The sequence below is a fragment of the Olea europaea genome, chromosome 13, assembly GCF_002742605.1.
Source record: "Olea europaea var. sylvestris chromosome 13, O_europaea_v1, whole genome shotgun sequence".
Lineage (NCBI taxonomy): Eukaryota > Viridiplantae > Streptophyta > Magnoliopsida > Lamiales > Oleaceae > Olea > Olea europaea.
The window spans coordinates 23,885,790-23,903,963 of record NC_036249.1 but is presented as its reverse complement, the minus strand read 5'-3'; the positions used below and the strand labels follow the sequence as shown (position 1 = coordinate 23,903,963).

General features: G+C 36.4%; 2 protein-coding genes across 4 annotated transcripts; one reads left to right on the top strand and one right to left on the bottom strand.

Moving 5' to 3' along the window:
- Positions 1–1,487: 1,487 nt before the first annotated feature.
- Positions 1,488–13,144, top strand: LOC111407952 (ABC transporter G family member 32-like). Its single transcript, XM_023037678.1, has 24 exons — positions 1,488–2,045; positions 4,116–4,236; positions 4,323–4,408; positions 4,492–4,576; positions 4,706–4,865; positions 4,935–5,011; positions 5,098–5,151; positions 6,101–6,191; positions 6,261–6,562; positions 6,638–6,919; positions 7,072–7,388; positions 7,472–7,632; positions 7,728–7,831; positions 8,469–8,628; positions 8,751–8,873; positions 9,020–9,111; positions 9,196–9,528; positions 9,608–9,898; positions 10,281–10,364; positions 10,445–10,578; positions 10,681–10,908; positions 11,102–11,273; positions 11,481–11,735; positions 12,588–13,144. The coding sequence occupies exons 1-24, from the start codon at positions 1,771–1,773 to the stop codon at positions 12,858–12,860; spliced, it is 4,260 nt and encodes a 1,419-aa protein (XP_022893446.1). The 5' UTR covers positions 1,488–1,770; the 3' UTR covers positions 12,861–13,144.
- Positions 13,145–13,543: 399 nt separating this feature from the next.
- LOC111407950 (DEAD-box ATP-dependent RNA helicase 52C-like) lies at positions 13,544–17,140 on the bottom strand. 3 transcript variants are annotated; one of them, XM_023037677.1, is made up of 7 exons: positions 16,922–17,140; positions 16,291–16,775; positions 15,904–16,075; positions 15,452–15,535; positions 14,741–14,983; positions 14,284–14,451; positions 13,544–14,180 (listed from the first exon to the last, which is right to left on the bottom strand). In XM_023037677.1, the coding sequence occupies exons 2-7, from the start codon at positions 16,752–16,754 to the stop codon at positions 14,001–14,003; spliced, it is 1,311 nt and encodes a 436-aa protein (XP_022893445.1). In that variant the 5' UTR covers positions 16,755–16,775; positions 16,922–17,140; the 3' UTR covers positions 13,544–14,000. The 3 variants fall into 3 exon arrangements, with proteins under 3 accessions (XP_022893445.1, XP_022893443.1, XP_022893444.1); XM_023037675.1 differs by having other exon boundaries at positions 15,904–16,048; positions 16,264–17,140; XM_023037676.1 differs by lacking the exon at positions 15,904–16,075 and having other exon boundaries at positions 16,119–17,140.
- Positions 17,141–18,174: the final 1,034 nt, after the last annotated feature.

Sequence of the window (18,174 nt, the reverse complement as noted above, 5' to 3'; positions counted from 1 at the left end):
GCTAAACAATTGTGAATACAGGTAAACACATGTAAATATTGACATGATTTTTGCAAATCTTCTCAAATTAAAATATTTGACAAAAAGTAATATTATAAATTTGATAGTTGAATAATTCTTTTTCCCATTATTTTAAATGTTCAGTTTAGTCTGTCTCTGTAGCACCATGAGCTGTGTCATCTAATTAGCATTAAAATAGAAACTGACGTCTCAACCTTTATAATTCAAGAAAAAATCCGACAAATACGACATCCATTCCTGCACCCAACCGAAACAAAAAAATTCACTTTCACGTGTCAAATCGTGTTCGACGAGTACAGTGTCGTGTTTGGTTACGTATATAATAACTCGATCCTTTACATAGTCCAGTCCGACCTGGATGAAAAAGAAAAAATGGATCGAACCGGACTAAGTATTAATGAGACTCTAAACTAAGATCAATCAATTCCCTCGATTTTTTAAATTTTCCTAATGTCAAGAAAAAATGTGTACATCATTGTAAGATCGTTTTTTTTTTAGCTTCATTCTCAGGGACGGACCCATGAAGGGCTTAGTCGTATGATTCTTTCTTTGGATGTTAGGAAGTCCTCGAGTTCAATTCTCATAATGCCCTTATTATTATTATTATTATTATTATTATTATTATCATTATTATTTTCTCTCTTTTAATTTTTTGTGTCAAATTCATCATACCTCAAAAATGATTGAAATTTTCCTTGGCTTTTCCTCAAAATATTTAGCTCATTTTTTGTCTCGCTTCCACTAAATAGTAATTTTGGGTCCACCCGGTTCATTCTTACAATTTCTAAGGATGAAGTATTCATTAATATAAATACATATTAATTTGTGAATTCACAACTGGCATATTATTATTGCAAAAACGTCTCAGATGAATATCAACTAGAAATCAACCAAAATGGCCAATTCGATTTGATTGAAGTGTTTCATGTGAAAATATTCATCTCTACTATTTGTAAAAAAATGTTACAAATGTAAAAGTAAATGACCATTTCTATGCCAAAGCATTTTATTTAGGACGTGTTTGATTTAGATTTCTTGAGTATAAAATTAGTGAAAAGTCATATTTTTCAAGAAAAATATATTTAATTTTAGAGTTATTTTTATTTATAAATTTATTGAACGTTTTTGAGCATAGCCAAACATGACTTAACAAGCTCTCTCTTGGCCTTCCGTCTTTCTCCCAGCATTTAATGATTTCTCTGTGCACAGAACTGGGATCCACTGATCCCTACACAGTTCATGCACCCCAACCCGATTCATACTACGCCCGTTAATGCACACGCGGCAAGAACTCCATTTGACTGTACATTTGGCCTAAGGGGTTGTACGTCGCATATACATGCATTATACAGGGGGGAGAGAGAGAGAGAGAGAGAGAGGGGGGGACGTATGTAAGAGCCATAAATGCTGGTGGAAAAATTGGAAAATGACAGAATTACAATAATTTCTGCAAGTAGTTTAGAGTATGAAATTGAAGTAAAAGAGAAATTTCTTACCCGTAAAGAGAGAGAAAGTGCGGCATTAATCAAAGTTCAACTAACTCTGGACATAGTTGAAATAATCGCAAACTTTTGAATCTGCAAGCTCGTAACATTAATAGTTCCAACTATAAATGCCAGCCACAAAGACTTCTTTACTCAACTTCACCGCCATATCCTCACACTAAAATCCCCAGCCAACCAGCAGCATGTTTACTCGCATTGACAGATTATAGGTTTTTTCGGTAGAAGATCGTGAATTTTGAAGTCGATGTGGAATTCGGCTGAGAATTTGGCGGCGCGGTCGGCGTCGTTTAGGGAGGAAGGGGACGACGAGGAGGCGCTACGGTGGGCGGCTCTGGAGAGGCTGCCGACGTACATCCGAGTACGGCGGGGAATTTTTAAGAACATTGGGGGAGATTCGGAGGAAATTGATGTGGATAAATTACAAATGCAGGAGCGTAAAATTATACTGGATCGGTTATTGAAATCGGTTGAAGATGACTGGGAGGAGTTCTTTAGACGCGTGCGACGTCGTTTCGAGAGGTATTTTATATTTTATTTTTTTTGATTCATTTAGGTTGGAGTTGGGGTTCTTGTTTTACTTATTATTTTAGGGCGTTACGGTCACCTTAAAATTTATTGCAATTCCGAGACTTATACCCTTTAGCCCCAGGGTGGGAACAGGCGGGTTCCCCTACTCCCCGTCTTGTTGGGCATTTTCCCATCCCATACGACCGTAATTACCCCGTTATCCATTTAAGGCAAGGCAGGACGGTTTCTCGATTTACGTACCTATGTAATTTATTTATTTATTTTATTTTCCCAATTCATTCAAATGAGACAATAATATAGTTATTAAAATTTTTAATTAATTTATTTATATTTGAAAAGTTAAATTATTCGAATATATTTAGTAAACTAAGATTTTTACTGTTTATCATATTTTTTTAGATAATTTTAATTTTCATTTCAATTAGAATTAATGAAATTTCGTGAAATTTTTCTATTTAAAATATTGAATTCTTAAAAAATAAAATAAAAATTAAATAGGCTGGGCGGTGCCCTCGTTACCCGTACTTGACCCGATCAAGCGAGTAATCCTCTCCCCGAACGGAGTGAGGTCGCGAATATCAGGTTTGACGGATATTTTTGTTATCCCTATTTAGCTCATCTCTACTTCCATGTTGTCATTAGAGTCGATTTGACAAGAATTTTGCTTCTTGTACACAATTTTGTCTTAAAAAATTTCTGTCCTTTTTGATGAATAAAATGATTGAAATTTCAATGGGCCAAATATATTAGTCAAGACATGTCCACTACGTGCAAAGGGCCTAGGGCCCAATACTTGAAGAGCCTGCATACTTGGCCCATTTTCTCCTGAGAGGCTTGCAAAAACACGCATTATGAATATAAATTAATTTTTCATGAATAAATATGATTAAAGAATCAGATTTGATGTCAATCATATTCCCAAAAATATATTTGTTGACCTCGTTTTCGGTTGGGGCCACGCGGACAACAGATGTTGGACCCACCCGCACACACGTAATCTTAGTCCGACACGCTAAGACACGTAGACGGTCTGGTTCAGTCTGAGAAAGGGCGTGGGAGTCGCTTAGAGGCACAGGACAGCAACGTTCGAAATCTGGCAAGACATTTGTAGAACGATTATACAATAATTACCAATCATGTTTATAGAATTTGTATGTAATCTCAGTTTGTATTGCAGGAGAGTAAAAGAGAGAGTGTTGTGTAGTATTTATTCTTGTATTGAATCTTGTTTTACATGGAGTGCATGGGGGAGTATCTATGGTGATACAAGTTAAATCGTGGCCCTCAGTTGAGAGTACACGTGGCCTCATCCTGTTAGTTTACATATCCAATCTTAGACATCACTTTTGACTACTTAGCCTGCTATACATTTATTGATTGGAAAAGCCGTCGTTATGTTTGACAAGACAAAATACTTGCACTTTATGATGAAGTCCCATCAATCATTCATAGAGGATTTTTGTGTAAGACCAGATCTCTTGGGAGAGGTGAAGCCAGAGGCGCTTCGGCTTCGGCATAGGAGCCTCGGTATGGATCACATTGGCCAATGCACTTCGGTCTTCAAGCAATTGGACCACGTCAGATGTGTTGCTTTTGGAGGTTGTGTGTTCTTCATTGGCTTTGGGGCCTCGGTCATCATGTCATGTGGTTCGGCTTAGGTGGGCTATGGGCCCCAGTGGATTGGCTAAGTGTAATAACGTGTAACAATATTATTACAAAAAAATAAAATAATATAACGTTCTATTCAATGTAAAACTGGAATGTTTTGTTTGAAAAACATATGTAAAACTGGAAAAACGTTGAAAACCGTGAATGATGTGTGTCTGACCGGTTTTCTACCTACCGGTTCTTCCATATCAGGTTCAAATTATAAGCTGAATTTCACTGTTTGTAATTTTTAAAAATAATTCATAATGGAACTTTGGTACATAATTAGTATTTTATTACTTTAGCTGCATGAGCTCACCTTGAAATATCCAACTCTGTAGACGTTTATGCCTGATCTAGAATACAAGACTTCTCGTGATTATGTTTTGACCAGTTTATATTGTGTCATTGCAGAGTTGATTTGGACTTCCCGAAGATTGAAGTCAGATTTCGCGATTTGAAAATTGAATCTTCTGTTCACCTTGGTAGTAGAGCTTTGCCGACAATTCCAAATTTTGTATTCAACATGACTGAGGTACACTAGTAGGTTACGAGTGTCCTAATAATGGCTCAATCTATTAATATGTTTTTATCATCTGACTTTTCTATTTAATTTTTAAGGCTTTGTTAAGGCAGCTAAGGATATCTTCTAGTCGAATAAAGCTGAAAATTTTGGATGATATTAGTGGGATAATTCGACCAGGAAGGCATGTATTGATTCCATTTTCATATTGTACTGTCTGGTTTGTATTAGTTCAATTATCTTATTATGTGTTAATTTATCTTGTAGATTAACTTTATTATTGGGTCCTCCAAGCTCTGGAAAAACGACACTGCTTCTTGCCCTTGCTGGACGTCTTAAATCCAATTTGCAGGTAATAAAAATCTTTTAGTCATGTTGTAATTTGGTTATGATATCATAGTCATCCAATTGAATGCTAATAAATGAAACCTTTTGATTTCTTTTTTTCGCTAAATATCAACTGAAACCTGGAATTCTAAAGATGTCAGGGGAAATAACTTATAATGGACATGGTCTGAATGAATTTGTTCCCCAAAGGACATCTGCTTATGTCAGTCAACAAGATTGGCATGTAGCAGAGATGACAGTAAGAGAAACTCTTGACTTTTCTGCACGATGCCAAGGCGTTGGGTATAAATATGGTAAGCTCAGTTGAACTCTGTGAATTTCACTATAGATTACCTAGATTCGGACCTTAAAACTTGTAACAGATATGCTTCTGGAACTTGCAAGAAGAGAAAAGATTGCGGGGATTAAGCCTGATGAGGATCTTGATATATTCGTGAAGGTAATATTTCTCAGTAACGCATTTTTGTTATACCAAGATTTATCCTTTCTTGAGTTGATTTCAATGAGTATATTTTAATTTTACAGGCGTTGGCTCTGGAGGGGGAGGAGACGGGACTTGTTGTGGAGTACATTTTAAAGGTATTTTCTGGATGTTAACCATGGTTGATGAATGTGGAATTTCTGCCATGACACTGGTCTTGCTTGCTTGCTAACACGTACCACAGCACATTTATGATGGCACAATTTTTTTTGTCTTACATCTTACTGGAAAGTTCGGAGTTTCTTCCTTATTTTTTACTTCTGGATGTTTTGAAGCCACACCATGGGATGCTGGAACATAAGATAACTATGAAAGAAATAGGCTTTGAGAAATATTTGGCCGCGGGTCATAAGCTATGCTAATTTCAAAACGTATTCATTTAGTATTTTTAGACGTTTGAAATATAAGTTTACTCTCTAGAGACCCCTTTCATACATGTAAAGTACGACTTTAGATATATGAAATCCTTCTTGGCCTTCATCTTTGGTCCTAACTTGTTAACAAATTTTAGATGTCTTTCCTTGTCTACGACCATTGTGGATGTTCAAAGCAACCATGAGAGGCCAAAGTCTCTCATGGACATGTAAAGGTCTTCCAAACTTCCTCATTTCTGTAGACGAACAATCCAAAACTCTATTACACTTGTTAAACTCCTTTAGGTTGATTCTTCCCTTCTTGTCTGTTTTCTCACTCCTCTAGTGGGACCTATTAAGTTCACTACCATTGTGTTATCATGGGTCACTTGATTGACATAAATAGCTATCCCACATCATGTTTCGTTATAAGCTTTCTGTTTGCGTAAATAATAGACATGCATAAGTTATTTGTAATCTCATGTGGAAAACAGCGTGTTGTTATAGCTGGCAAATATGACTTACGAATCCTTTTCATAGTTTGGCATACTCAATTTAGTTATACTTGTACATTGAGCTTGGTTTGCTCATTGTCAGCTCCTATGCATTAATTTGAAATGATAACTGGCGACATAGATTCTAAGTTCCATCTATTAGAAACCAAATTTTATGTACTAAAATAAAATTCACAAAGATTTTAGGGTTGGACCATTGTGCGGACACACTGGTGGGAGATGAAATGCTTAAAGGAATATCTGGGGGCCAAAAGAAGCGTCTTGCAACAGGTACATGGATTAAAATCAAGCACTTTGGATCATTGAAACGTGAGCTGACTCGGCATGTCTCTTTGACAGGTGAATTATTAGTAGGTCCGTCAAGAGTGTTATTCATGGATGAAATATCAACTGGTCTTGACAGTTCTACTACCTACCAAATCATAAAGTATCTAAGGCATTCAACCTGTGCACTGGGTGGAACCACAGTGATTTCTTTGCTTCAACCAGCTCCCGAGACTTACGAGTTATTTGACGATATTATTCTCTTGTCTGAGGGCCATATTGTATTCCAAGGGCCCCGTGGAGCTGCTCCTGAATTCTTTGCTTATATGGGATTTTATTGTCCGGACCGAAAGAATGTTGCGGATTTCCTTCAAGAAGTAGGCATCAGAAAACCTGCTATGGAAAATCTGCCCTTTTAGATTTTAATGTTACTCAAAATCTGTATCTTGTAGGTTTTATCGGAGAAGGACCAAAAGCAATATTGGGCCATTCCAGATTGCCCACACCGATACATACCAGTAGCGAATTTTGTTGAAGCTTTTCGCTCTTACAGTACCGGGAAGAGTTTATATGAGGAGCTAGATACCCCATTTGATAGGCGCTATAATCATCCAGCAGCCTTGTCAACTTCTAATTATGGGGTCAAGAAAATGGAACTTCTCAAAACCAGCTTTGACTGGCAGCTGCTACTTATGAAAAGGAATTCATTTATTTATGTTTTTAAATTTATTCAGGTAGTATCGTGATAAAATATCATAAAGAATTCATTCGTAGATAGAGATCCCCTAATATTATGGAAAAATATTTTTGAGTAATGTAATTAAGATTCTTGCCAAATAATTATTGATCCCTACACTAATGCATAAGTTCAATATTCCATTTGCAGCTCCTTTTGGTTGCTCTGATTACCATGACTGTTTTTTTAAGGACAACGATGCACCATGACACGATTGATGATGGAGGGCTTTATCTTGGAGATTTATATTTTTCAATGGTGATTATTCTTTTCAATGGGTTTACGGAGGTTTCCATGTTGGTTGCTAAGCTTCCGGTTCTTTACAAGCACAGGGACTTACACTTCTACCCATGCTGGGTTTATACATTACCATCTTGGGCTTTGAGTATTCCAATTTCACTGATCGAGTCTGGTTTTTGGGTGGCAGTTACATACTATGTGGTTGGGTTTGATCCAAATATTATAAGGTGAATTCGAATTTTTAAATTCCACACAGATAATAATAATATTTGACCACAGCAAGATCTGCCACTAATATATTGAATTGCAGATTTTTCCGACTGTTTTTCCTGTTTTTCTTTCTGCATCAAATGTCTTTAGCTCTTTTTCGCCTGATGGGTTCCTTGGGCCGCAATATGATTGTGGCAAATACTTTTGGATCCTTTGCCATGTTGATAGTGATGGTTCTTGGAGGATACATTATTTCAAGAGGTAAACTGATCGTCTATAGCCGCCTTGTTCGATGTAATGGCTGCATTCCCTTAAAAACCCAAATATTGATACTCTCTCCTCTACAACTTTGATAGATCGGATCCCTGCATGGTGGATCTGGGGATTTTGGATTTCTCCACTGATGTATGCTCAAAATGCTGCTTCTGTGAATGAATTTCTTGGTCATTCTTGGGATAAGGTACATTCTTACACTCGAGCATTTGAACTTAGCCCTCACATATAAGAACTTGATTATGATTTGGTGGTACTATCAGAAGGAACAAAGTTTAGGAGAGAAGATATATATATGCACTGATATACTTTTTAATGATCCTCTTCTTCATCTGAAAAATGTTATTGAAGGTTGTGGTAAAGAAAAAATGCAAAATAAAATGAGATGGTAAGGGGCTTTGGAGTCCGTCTGCTTGAAGATGTTGACATCTTTTCCTTTTAACCACATATATGATTACGATAAGATCAATATTAAAAATCATGCAGCAGTTCCGAGTGTTTTTCCAGCTTAATTCTATGAAAAATCAATATGAAAAGCTGGTTTCCTAAGGTGGTCATCTTCTTTTTTTCCCTGAGAATGATTAGAGACATATCTTTTTATAGTTGTATAGAATTAAAAACAATTTTCAGAATACTCAATGAAAATTAAGGATCTTTTAAATTTGAGTCGCTTTATAAGGACAATACTCGATTTTTAACTTGGCAGAACATGTTTTCATACTGAGTAACGATTTTACGTAAGACTAAGAGGCATCTCTTCTGAATAATGTTTCATTTTATTTTCATCAAAAAATTAGCAACAGTTTAATGGTTTGTCCATGTAGAGAAATGGAGACAACTCTAATTTATCATTAGGCAAGGCACTGCTCAAGTCACGCAGTCTGTTTCCAGAGAATTATTGGTACTGGATTGGTGTTGGCGCATTAATTGGATATATAATTCTATTCAACATCCTTTTTACCTTCTTCCTTTCCTACCTGAACCGTAAGTGATTCCTCCTTTAATGACTCCTTCATGTCCATTTCAATCCAAGACGCATAAAAATATTTATAGGATAGGAAAACTAACATCTTTTTCTGGTTCCTTCTATTTTCAAATTCTTGAAGCTTTGGTGAACCATCAGGCAATTGTTTCTAAGGAGAAGCTTCAGGATAAGGACCAAAACCTGAAAGGACAACCAGTTATTATGCAGCTAAGAGACTTTTTACAGTATTCAGGCTCATTAGCAAGTAAGACATACATGGTCGGTCTCTTTGTTGGTGCATGGGTGGGGAAAGCATTTCCTTTTTGTGTGCAATCTAGTCTTTCTATCTAGGGTTCTTTGATGGTTGGAACTTCTTAGCTAACGAAATAATGATTTTTCTTTGTTACTCAGGAAGAAGTTTTAAACAAAAAGGCATGGTGCTTCCTTTTCAACCACTTGCTATGTCATTCAGCAATATAAAATACTATGTGGATGTACCCCTGGTGAGTAAGGCACTCCCATATCTTCTCAAGCATCATTTGTTCAGTCTGTTTTTCCTTAAATACATTCTATAATCTTTGTTTCAGGAATTGAAGCAGCAAGGAGTACTAGAGGACAAACTGCAATTATTGAATAATATTACTGGTGCATTCAGACCCGGGGTGCTTACTGCATTGGTTGGAGAAAGTGGTGCTGGAAAAACCACACTCATGGACGTATTAGCCGGCCGAAAGACTGGAGGCTTTATAGAAGGGAGTATCAATATATCTGGTCATCCAAAAAAGCAAGAGACTTTTGCTCGAATATCAGGTTACTGTGAGCAAAATGATATTCATTCTCCCTGCTTGACTGTTCTTGAATCTCTTCTGTTCTCTGCCTGGCTACGTTTGGCATCTGATATTGATTTGGAAACACAAAAGGTAAACTAAAATTCATTTAGTGTTTTTTTTTATTTTTTATTCTAGCCTTGAGGTGACTTATGAAGGATCATAATTTCAGGCATTTGTTGAGGAGGTAATGGAACTTGTGGAGCTTGTTCCTTTGAGAGGTGCTTTGGTTGGTCTGCCAGGAGTCGATGGACTGTCAACAGAGCAAAGAAAACGTCTCACCATTGCTGTTGAGCTGGTAGCCAATCCCTCAATAGTATTTATGGATGAGCCCACATCAGGGTTGGATGCAAGATCTGCAGCCATTGTGATGAGAACTGTGAGGAATATAGTAAATACTGGACGAACAATTGTTTGCACAATCCATCAGCCTAGCATTGACATCTTTGAATCCTTTGATGAGGTTGCTTCTTTTCTCAGAAATATTTGACATCTTGTCAAGCACGCGAAGAGTTAATAATTTTTCTTTTGTTACTTCCTTGGAATAAATCATTAGAGGCACTATCTCCTGATACTTGGACAACTATCTTCCCTCTGTCATACAACGTTGTAGCTTTACCATTGGCTGATCATTGTTTCAGGCAATTGGACACACAGTCAATCTTTTTCTACTTATAAAGTTAATATATTTTGTATCTAAGTTGGCAATGAAATTTTTAGCATCTTTATTCAAGATTCTATAACTTTGAATAAAAATACCTGATTCTCAGTTCTCTAATAGTTATGCGTATCAGTTCCTCATCATGTTTATTGCTGTACTCTGGCAATCTCGTCTGAAACTGCAGCTTTTACTTATGAAACGGGGAGGAGAGCTCATTTATGCAGGTCCACTTGGTCCCAAGTCTAGCAACCTAATTGAGTATTTTGAGGTCAGATATTGGTTTGCATTGGGAAGATTGAATTATTAAGCAGTCATTGAACGTTCACATTCTTTACACTTATTATGTAGGGAGTTGATGGTGTGCCAAGGATCAGACCTGGCCATAATCCTGCTACATGGATCTTAGAGGTCACATCATCTGTTGAAGAAGCCCATCTTGGTGTTGATTTTGCTGAAATTTACCGAAGATCACACCTTTTTCAGTATGTTCTCTTTATAATACGAACTTTGCTTCTTGAACTAGCCTTTTCATTTCAACACCCCCTTTTTTTTTTTTAAATAATTTATTGGTCTTTATGTTTCAGGTGTAATAAAGAGTTGGTAGAGAGGCTAAGCAAACCAAGTAGCGATACAAAAGATCTACATTTTCCCACTAAGTATTCTCAGTCATATTTTGATCAGTTTGTGGCTTGCCTCTGGAAGCAGAACCTATCTTACTGGCGAAACCCACAATACACTGCAGTTCGATTCTTCTACACATTAATTATATCACTAATGCTGGGAACAATATGCTGGAAATTTGGTTCGAAAAGGTTTACTCATAACTTGAGCTTATGTTATGTTTAGATTAGAGACATGGGTACTATTTGTCAGAGATAGGGATAACTCGTTGCTATGAAAATATGTCAATAGATAATTGTCATATATTGACATCCTTTCTTTCCATATAATTACTTAAACCATCACAAAATGGGGCCCGAGTTTATTTTGTTTCATACATTGTAGGGACACGCAGCAGGACATTTTTAATGCTATGGGATCTATGTATGCAGCGGTACTATTCATTGGAGTAACCAATGCCACTTCTGTTCAACCAGTTGTTTCTGTTGAAAGATTTGTTTCATACAGAGAAAGAGCGGCAGGAATGTATTCTGCATTACCATTTGCATTTGCTCAGGTTTTGTATCTGATGCTCTTTTGAAACATCATAGCTCTGTTTATTACATTTAGAGCATGTTTCGTATAAAGTGCACAACAGGATGTCCACTTGTCCAGTATAATGAGCAGAATTTTAGCTTAATTTCTTGTGTACTATGCAATCTTCCTACCGAAGGTGCCATTAATCTTTTTGCACAGTGAATGATACTAATCTCATCTGGTGCAGGTTGCTATTGAATTTCCTTACGTATTCATGCAGTCTCTAGTTTACTGCACAATATTCTACTCAATGGCTTCCTTCGAGTGGACTGCTTCGAAATTTATTTGGTACATATTCTTTATGTACTTTAGTATGTTGTATTTCACCTTTTACGGGATGATGACAACTGCTGTGACGCCCAATCATAATGTGGCTGCCATTATTGCTGCTCCTTTCTATATGCTTTGGAATCTGTTCAGCGGATTTATGATACCGTACAAGGTAATAAAATTTTCGCCTGCTGTTGTTTCACTTGAAGAATCATGAACAAGAGAGTATATTATAATTAAGCTCCTCAGAGAGAAAAAACTCATCACATTCTTAGATATTACAGACTCGACCAAGAATGGTAACTCTTGTTTCTGATGACCTAAGTATCAAGTAATGGCAATGCCTGATTTATGTTAGAATTGTCTACAAATTTTCTCATTTTCTTTAATATATTTTCATCTGTCATTCATAAAAATACAAAAAACTGCAATTGATGTTTTCTTAGACAATTTTGAATGTTAGAATTATAGGATTACGTCGTGATCTTAGTTTCGCAATACAATCTTGTATTCTAAGTCGATACTGGAACTACACTTCTCTGACTGGGCAAACATGTTGATTCTGTTGTGCAAAAGTTTTGGGTTGTTTCATTTTTATCCATTTGGGGAGTAAAATCAAATTTCGTCGTCCATTGGTTTTGTGGGTATACTGGGCATTCCATATATATACCATGTCACTCTAATATTTCTACATGTACATAAAGGATTTTTAGAGGAACCATCTCTTTGTGCACAAGGCATTCGAGTAAAACCTTGTATACTTATTCTTGGAAAACGTAGCTCTCAATGAGGATGAACTGTTACAAATTTGTGTGTGTTTTGCTCGTATTCTGATTGCTTTTCGGATAAATGTTGTTCTACAAATAGAGATTAGAATAAATCCAGAAGATAATCAACATATATAAGGAAGCTCAAAATAAACTACTAAGTCTAACATGCTGAAAGATTATATGCAGCAGATTATTGCTGAAATTGAAAACACATCATATTCTCAAGAATTACATGCCTTTTTCTGCAATTACAGAGAATCCCTATATGGTGGAGATGGTATTATTGGGCAAACCCTGTAGCCTGGAGTCTGTATGGCCTTGTTGCTTCCCAATATTCTGACAGTGATAAACTTCTGAAGCTCTCAGATGGGATTCATACAGTGTCAACAAAGCTTTTACTGAAGAATGTTTTCGGATTTCGGCATGATTTCATTGGAATTGGAGCTATTATGGTGGTTGGATTTTGCTTGTTATTTGCAGTCATCTTTGCTTATGCAATCAAATCTTTCAACTTCCTGAAGAGATGAAAGGATAAGAAGTAAATGATAGCTGATCGTGGCATTATAAAGAATTTTTCTGAAATTTTGAAGTTTGTGTAAAAATAAAATGTGATTTATTCAAAGGTGAAAAGTATATTTAGATGATTCTTGTCTAATGTTGTATTGTAGAATTGAATGAAAGAGTATACATGTAATAAGGAGGTGACGTGAAGATTTTTATTATATATTGTTTACTTCCATTTATATGGATAAGATGGGTACGCAAATGTATGTCATTTTTATGATAATTTTTAGACAACGAATTCCACTTATATAAGCCTTAATTTGATTGTTAATTCCATATATATATATATATATATATATATATATATATATATATATGTGTGTGTGTGTGTGTGTGTGTTGCTTGTTTCATTTTGAATGTTGTACACTTGTACTATATTGATCAAAGTTCTAAAATACGTAATGCGTGACAATGCGTTTCAGTTAAGCATTAAGCATTATAGGTGCTTATGCGTATCCTTCGCATAGGTGTAATTATGCATTTGTGTGATGAAATGCAGTGCGACACAAATGGATTGGCATTCGCATAGACGTAATTATGCGTTTGTGCGATGAAACGCAGTGCGACACAAATGGATTGTGGACGTAAGAGAACCACTAAATTTGAATTTTTTTTATTTTTTAATTTCTTATATTATAAAGTAAATTCGTTTTTGTTAATTCCAACATGTCGACAATGTATCCCCTGGAAGGTCTGAAATGTATGCCTCGGCAACATGTCCAAGTATACAAAACTAAAAAATAATTTGAACACACCACATGACACATCTAGCACATGTCGGTATCATGTCAGTGTCCAACAAGTGCAACACATCATTGTCAAACACGTATTGGCTTCAAACCCGTATCGGTGATATGTAGGTGTAGTGTCAGTGTACGATGTGTGTAGGACACCAACTCACAAGTTCCACGAGAGTGTGGGTACATCCTAGAGTCTTTTCCCCAAATGCCAAAAATTAGAAAAACATTAAACAAATTTTCCAAGCCAGTCAGTTGTGGAGATAGTCTAAGACAAAATACAAATTACATAGAAACTGTATGTACTCAATGAAATGTGTTGAATGCAAGCCCAACTAAGAAAAATGTCAACATAAGGCAAACCTTTCAGTTAGACATTCCACAAATGCATAATACATCGAGAAACTTATCAAGAGAGGATAGTGTACTAACCATCTGAACTTTGTCACCGTGAATGGCAGTAGAGGGGAAACCTTTTCTGCACAGCCAGCGTTCCAGCATATCAGCTCCTTTCTTTGTCTCCACAAAAACAAGGGTCAAAGCATCCTGAAAAAAATATAATTTTACTAGATCAGCCAACTAGAAACTTATAGTTCAAGGTTAGAAAAGAGCATAAATCTAGTGGAAACTACATTGCCAGAGGGTGTACCTTTCCAGTGATCCCATTTGTCTTCTGGGCATGAAGAAGATTCATCAAATAATCTCTTTTGTCCATGTCAGGAACAAATTCAACTCGTTGAACAATTAGATCAGTGCTTGAGCCAACTTTCCCAGCAGCTACAAATATGTAGTTTGATAGAAAATCCGATGCAAGCCTCTGAAAGAGTGAAATCACAGAATAGCTAATAAAGCACTTCTTCACCCAAGACCATCAATGGAGCAATTATAACAATGAAGATCTTTTCAAAATGAAATGCGGATAACAATTTTATTGCTATTTAATCTTAGGATACAAACAATTTAAATCATTCGAAATGCACAAAATGGTACATAATATCGGAAAGTTTACACTTGATTCGAAAATGGATGAAAGCAAACAGTGAAATGCAGTAATTATTTTCACTTATTCATTAGAAACATGAGAGGAAGGGGATTGGCAAACAAACTTGTATTTCAGTTGGAAATGTTGCACTGAAAAGCAATGTCTGCCTTGCACATGGTGGAGGCATCTCCATTTGCTGAACAATCCTCCGAACCTGAGGCTCAAAGCCCATGTCCAACATTCTGTCAGCCTCATCAAGAGCCAAATACTTGACATTCTTCAGGGAAACCCTTTCTCTTTCTATCATATCCACCAAGCGGCCAGGAGTAGCAACTAAGATGTCCACACCATTTCCCAGATTGCGTAGCTGTAGAAGCAAAAGTAGAAGTTGAAAACAGATTAGTACAAGAGCCAAACATAGAAAACTTGATTGAATTATCTGCAATGGAAATGTCAATTGTTCTCATCAAGTAGAACGAAGAAATGTAAACGACAAGTAATGACAATGGAAAGCTTTATTTAAAAAAGAAAAAAATACTATTTGTTTTTCACAATCCCTGTTGTCATTACAAGATACACAAGTATTACTACTATAAAGAAACTACTTCGACAAGAAGGCCATGGAGTCACTGCATCCTGCTATCTAATTTTATCATCTTACTATCAAACAGTCTACATAAACCATTGTAACTCAACAATTAACATATACAGTAATCAGAATTGAGCCAAAGGACGATTAAGATAAACCCATAGCCAATAACATGTACAACATAACCATGTAAGTTTCAGATGCATAGAAAAGCCTTCAAACAAATAATATAATCAGAAACCAAACCTGCTGGAAAATCGGAGCTCCGCCATAAGCAACCACAACCTTGACTCCAGTTTGATAGGAGAACTTCTTTGCCTCCTCATATATCTGGATAACACACAAATCCCATCAAACAAATCAAAACTGTAGCCATTAACATTCTAGTGAAACGTCATCCATCCTACTGAAAATTAAAGGGAAAAACCAACAGTTAAAGAAATCTCTACACAATAAATGAAGGCTAAAAAGAAGACACACAAATTTTCTGGTGAGGAATGTAACAGTAACTCACATAAAAAAAAAAAAAACAGTAGATAAAATATAAAATAAAATAAGAAATACATACAAACCCCGCCCCGCAAGAAAGCATAAACACAAAAAATACCATTATTCATTACAGTAAATTTTAAAAATAAACAAAAAAGTGCGAACCCCACAGGAAAAAAAGTATGATGAACTAAAAAAAAAGCAATTACTTGGCATGACAGCTCTCTAGTAGGAGCTAGTATTAGAGCCAGTGGACAAGCTATGCTGTGAGGATTACTAAACCTCTTGTACTTCTGATTAGCCATAAGAATCCCACTGATAATGGGAAAGCAAAACGCTGCCGTTTTACCGGACCCAGTCTGGGCGCATGCCATCAAATCCCTCCCGGCCATGGCTACTGGAATGGCAAAAAAAAAGCAATTACTTGGCATGACAGCTCTCTAGTAGGAGCTAGTATTAGAGCCAGTGGACAAGCTATGCTGTGAGGATTACTAAACCTCTTGTACTTCTGATTAGCCATAAGAATCCCACTGATAATGGGAAAGCAAAACGCTGCCGTTTTACCGGACCCAGTCTGGGCGCATGCCATCAAATCCCTCCCGGCCATGGCTACTGGAATGGCGTACCTCTGTATGGGCGTGGGCTTCAAGTACTTGCACCTCTTTATGTTTTCAATCAGAGCCGGGCTCGAGAAACATATTTCAGAAAACGACGTCACGGGTGGAGGTATGTTAGTGCCAGAGGCCTCCACCGGCGTATCATCGTACGCAGTTGCATTCATCTTTGAAGCATCTTCTTCTTGGGCGATCTCTAACTCGTTGAATTTCTGAGGGATATCAAAAGGGAAGTTGTTGGGATTTTCATCGTGGAAATATCCACCAGAACGGCCTCCGCGACGTCCCCGACCGCGTCCGCCATCACCTCCACCGCCACGGCCACGGTGGGTGGTGTTGATCATGATGTTCTCGTCACGGCGGAAACGCGGTAGGTAAGTGGGTTGTGCAGGACGACCCGAACGGTTCAACCCGGCAGCAGAATCAGTGAACCACGGTGGCGACATTGTGAAAAATCGTAGTAAATCCTACAGGTGGAGAAAAAAGAGGTTTCAGGTTAAAAGGGTTTTGAATACAGAGAAAATAACAAAATGGGGCACTGAAAAGGCTACAAATGCAGAGAGAAAAAGGTGCTAAAACTTAAAAAGGGGTGTGAAAGGTTCAGATGAAGAACCCTAGAAAAGACGGGAGAGGGATCGTTTTGTTCAGAAAAAGTAGCGATTGCTGGAAGTTGTGTTTAGCTTGTAGTTAGGCGTGGTTTCCTAAGGCATTTTAGAGAGAGAAAGAGGGCTTTATGAATTCCCTCCATTAATGGATTGGAGATTGGAGAAGATCGTTATGGAGAAGATGGAAAGGTTGGTGGAGTGTAAGTTCAAAAGACTTAACAATAATGGACCTCATTTTAAGGCGCGTGACTTGTGTAAACACATAAAGCATGCTTGGCTATAAAAGTAAAAAAATTAACTTATTAGTATTTTTTTTTTCATCAATATATTTTGATAAGTTCATGTTTGATTTGGATAAAAATTAAATTTTTAATAAATTAAAATAAAAATTGATAAAATGTATAGCGAAAAATATATGGATCGCATACAATTTTATTTAAATTAATTATTGTCTTTTATTTAAATTTTAATCCAAATTTTTAATTGAACCAAAAAAGGACTTCAAAAAAAATAAAAATAAAAAGGCTTGGCACATGTTTGGGACTTGTGGGTATATTTACAAGTGCTCATAAAGTGCTGAGTCACTTCTTTTTCTTTTTCTTTTTCCTTTTTGATAAAATAAGAAAAAATCGTGGATCTCACGCAATGATTTATTATTATTATTTCTTTTTTTTTTTGAGATATGAAATTCGAAAGTGGTATCAAGTAGAGGTGTAATAAAGAATAATGAACGAATTGATTCGAATTGTTACGGTTCGATCCTGTTGAAACATCGGCCCGTAAAAGTTATTATATACTAGATGTCAAAAGCTGACGTTAATCAATCTTTTATAATTAAATAAAAATAAATAATTTGTATTATTCCATTCAATTTACACATGCAATGGGGGGTATGAGTTTTGAAGGATAACTCTTAAATTAACGTAAGCGAGTATTCGGGTTTCATCCTGAATCACATAATCAAGTATATAGAAACGAGGCTGAAACGGGGTCGTTACAACAAGATGAAGGCGGGGAACATGGTTCTCACGCCGTTCTTCATTCCATTTAAAGTCAATTTCAAGATATAATTTTCTAATCACATAAAAATATTTTTAAAAAATCACGAACCTTTCTAAAGGGAAACCTAGACTATTCTACAGAAGAGATAAAACAATGATTTTCACAAAACAAAAACATAAAAATGAATTAAAAAAAAATTGAAAATGGGGCGATAAACAGAATATCTCATCCACCATTAAGATGGCATAGGGGCCTGAAG

Bases quoted from the DNA above. Each gene is read 5' to 3' on its own strand.
- LOC111407952 (XM_023037678.1), top strand. From the start codon at position 1,771: ATGTGGAATTCGGCTGAGAATTTGGCGGCGCGGTCGGCGTCGTTTAGG. The intron at 5,012-5,097 runs GTAATATTTCTC...TTAATTTTACAG, and splicing joins ATCTTGATATATTCGTGAAG to GCGTTGGCTCTGGAGGGGGA. The intron at 9,112-9,195 runs GTGAGTAAGGCA...TCTTTGTTTCAG, and splicing joins ACTATGTGGATGTACCCCTG to GAATTGAAGCAGCAAGGAGT.
- LOC111407950 (XM_023037676.1), bottom strand. From the start codon at position 16,754: ATGTCGCCACCGTGGTTCACTGATTCTGCTGCCGGGTTGAACCGTTCG. The intron at 14,984-15,451 runs GTTTGGTTTCTG...TTGCTTCTACAG, and splicing joins GAGCTCCGATTTTCCAGCAG to CTACGCAATCTGGGAAATGG. The intron at 14,181-14,283 runs GTACACCCTCTG...TATTTTTTTCAG, and splicing joins CAAATGGGATCACTGGAAAG to GATGCTTTGACCCTTGTTTT.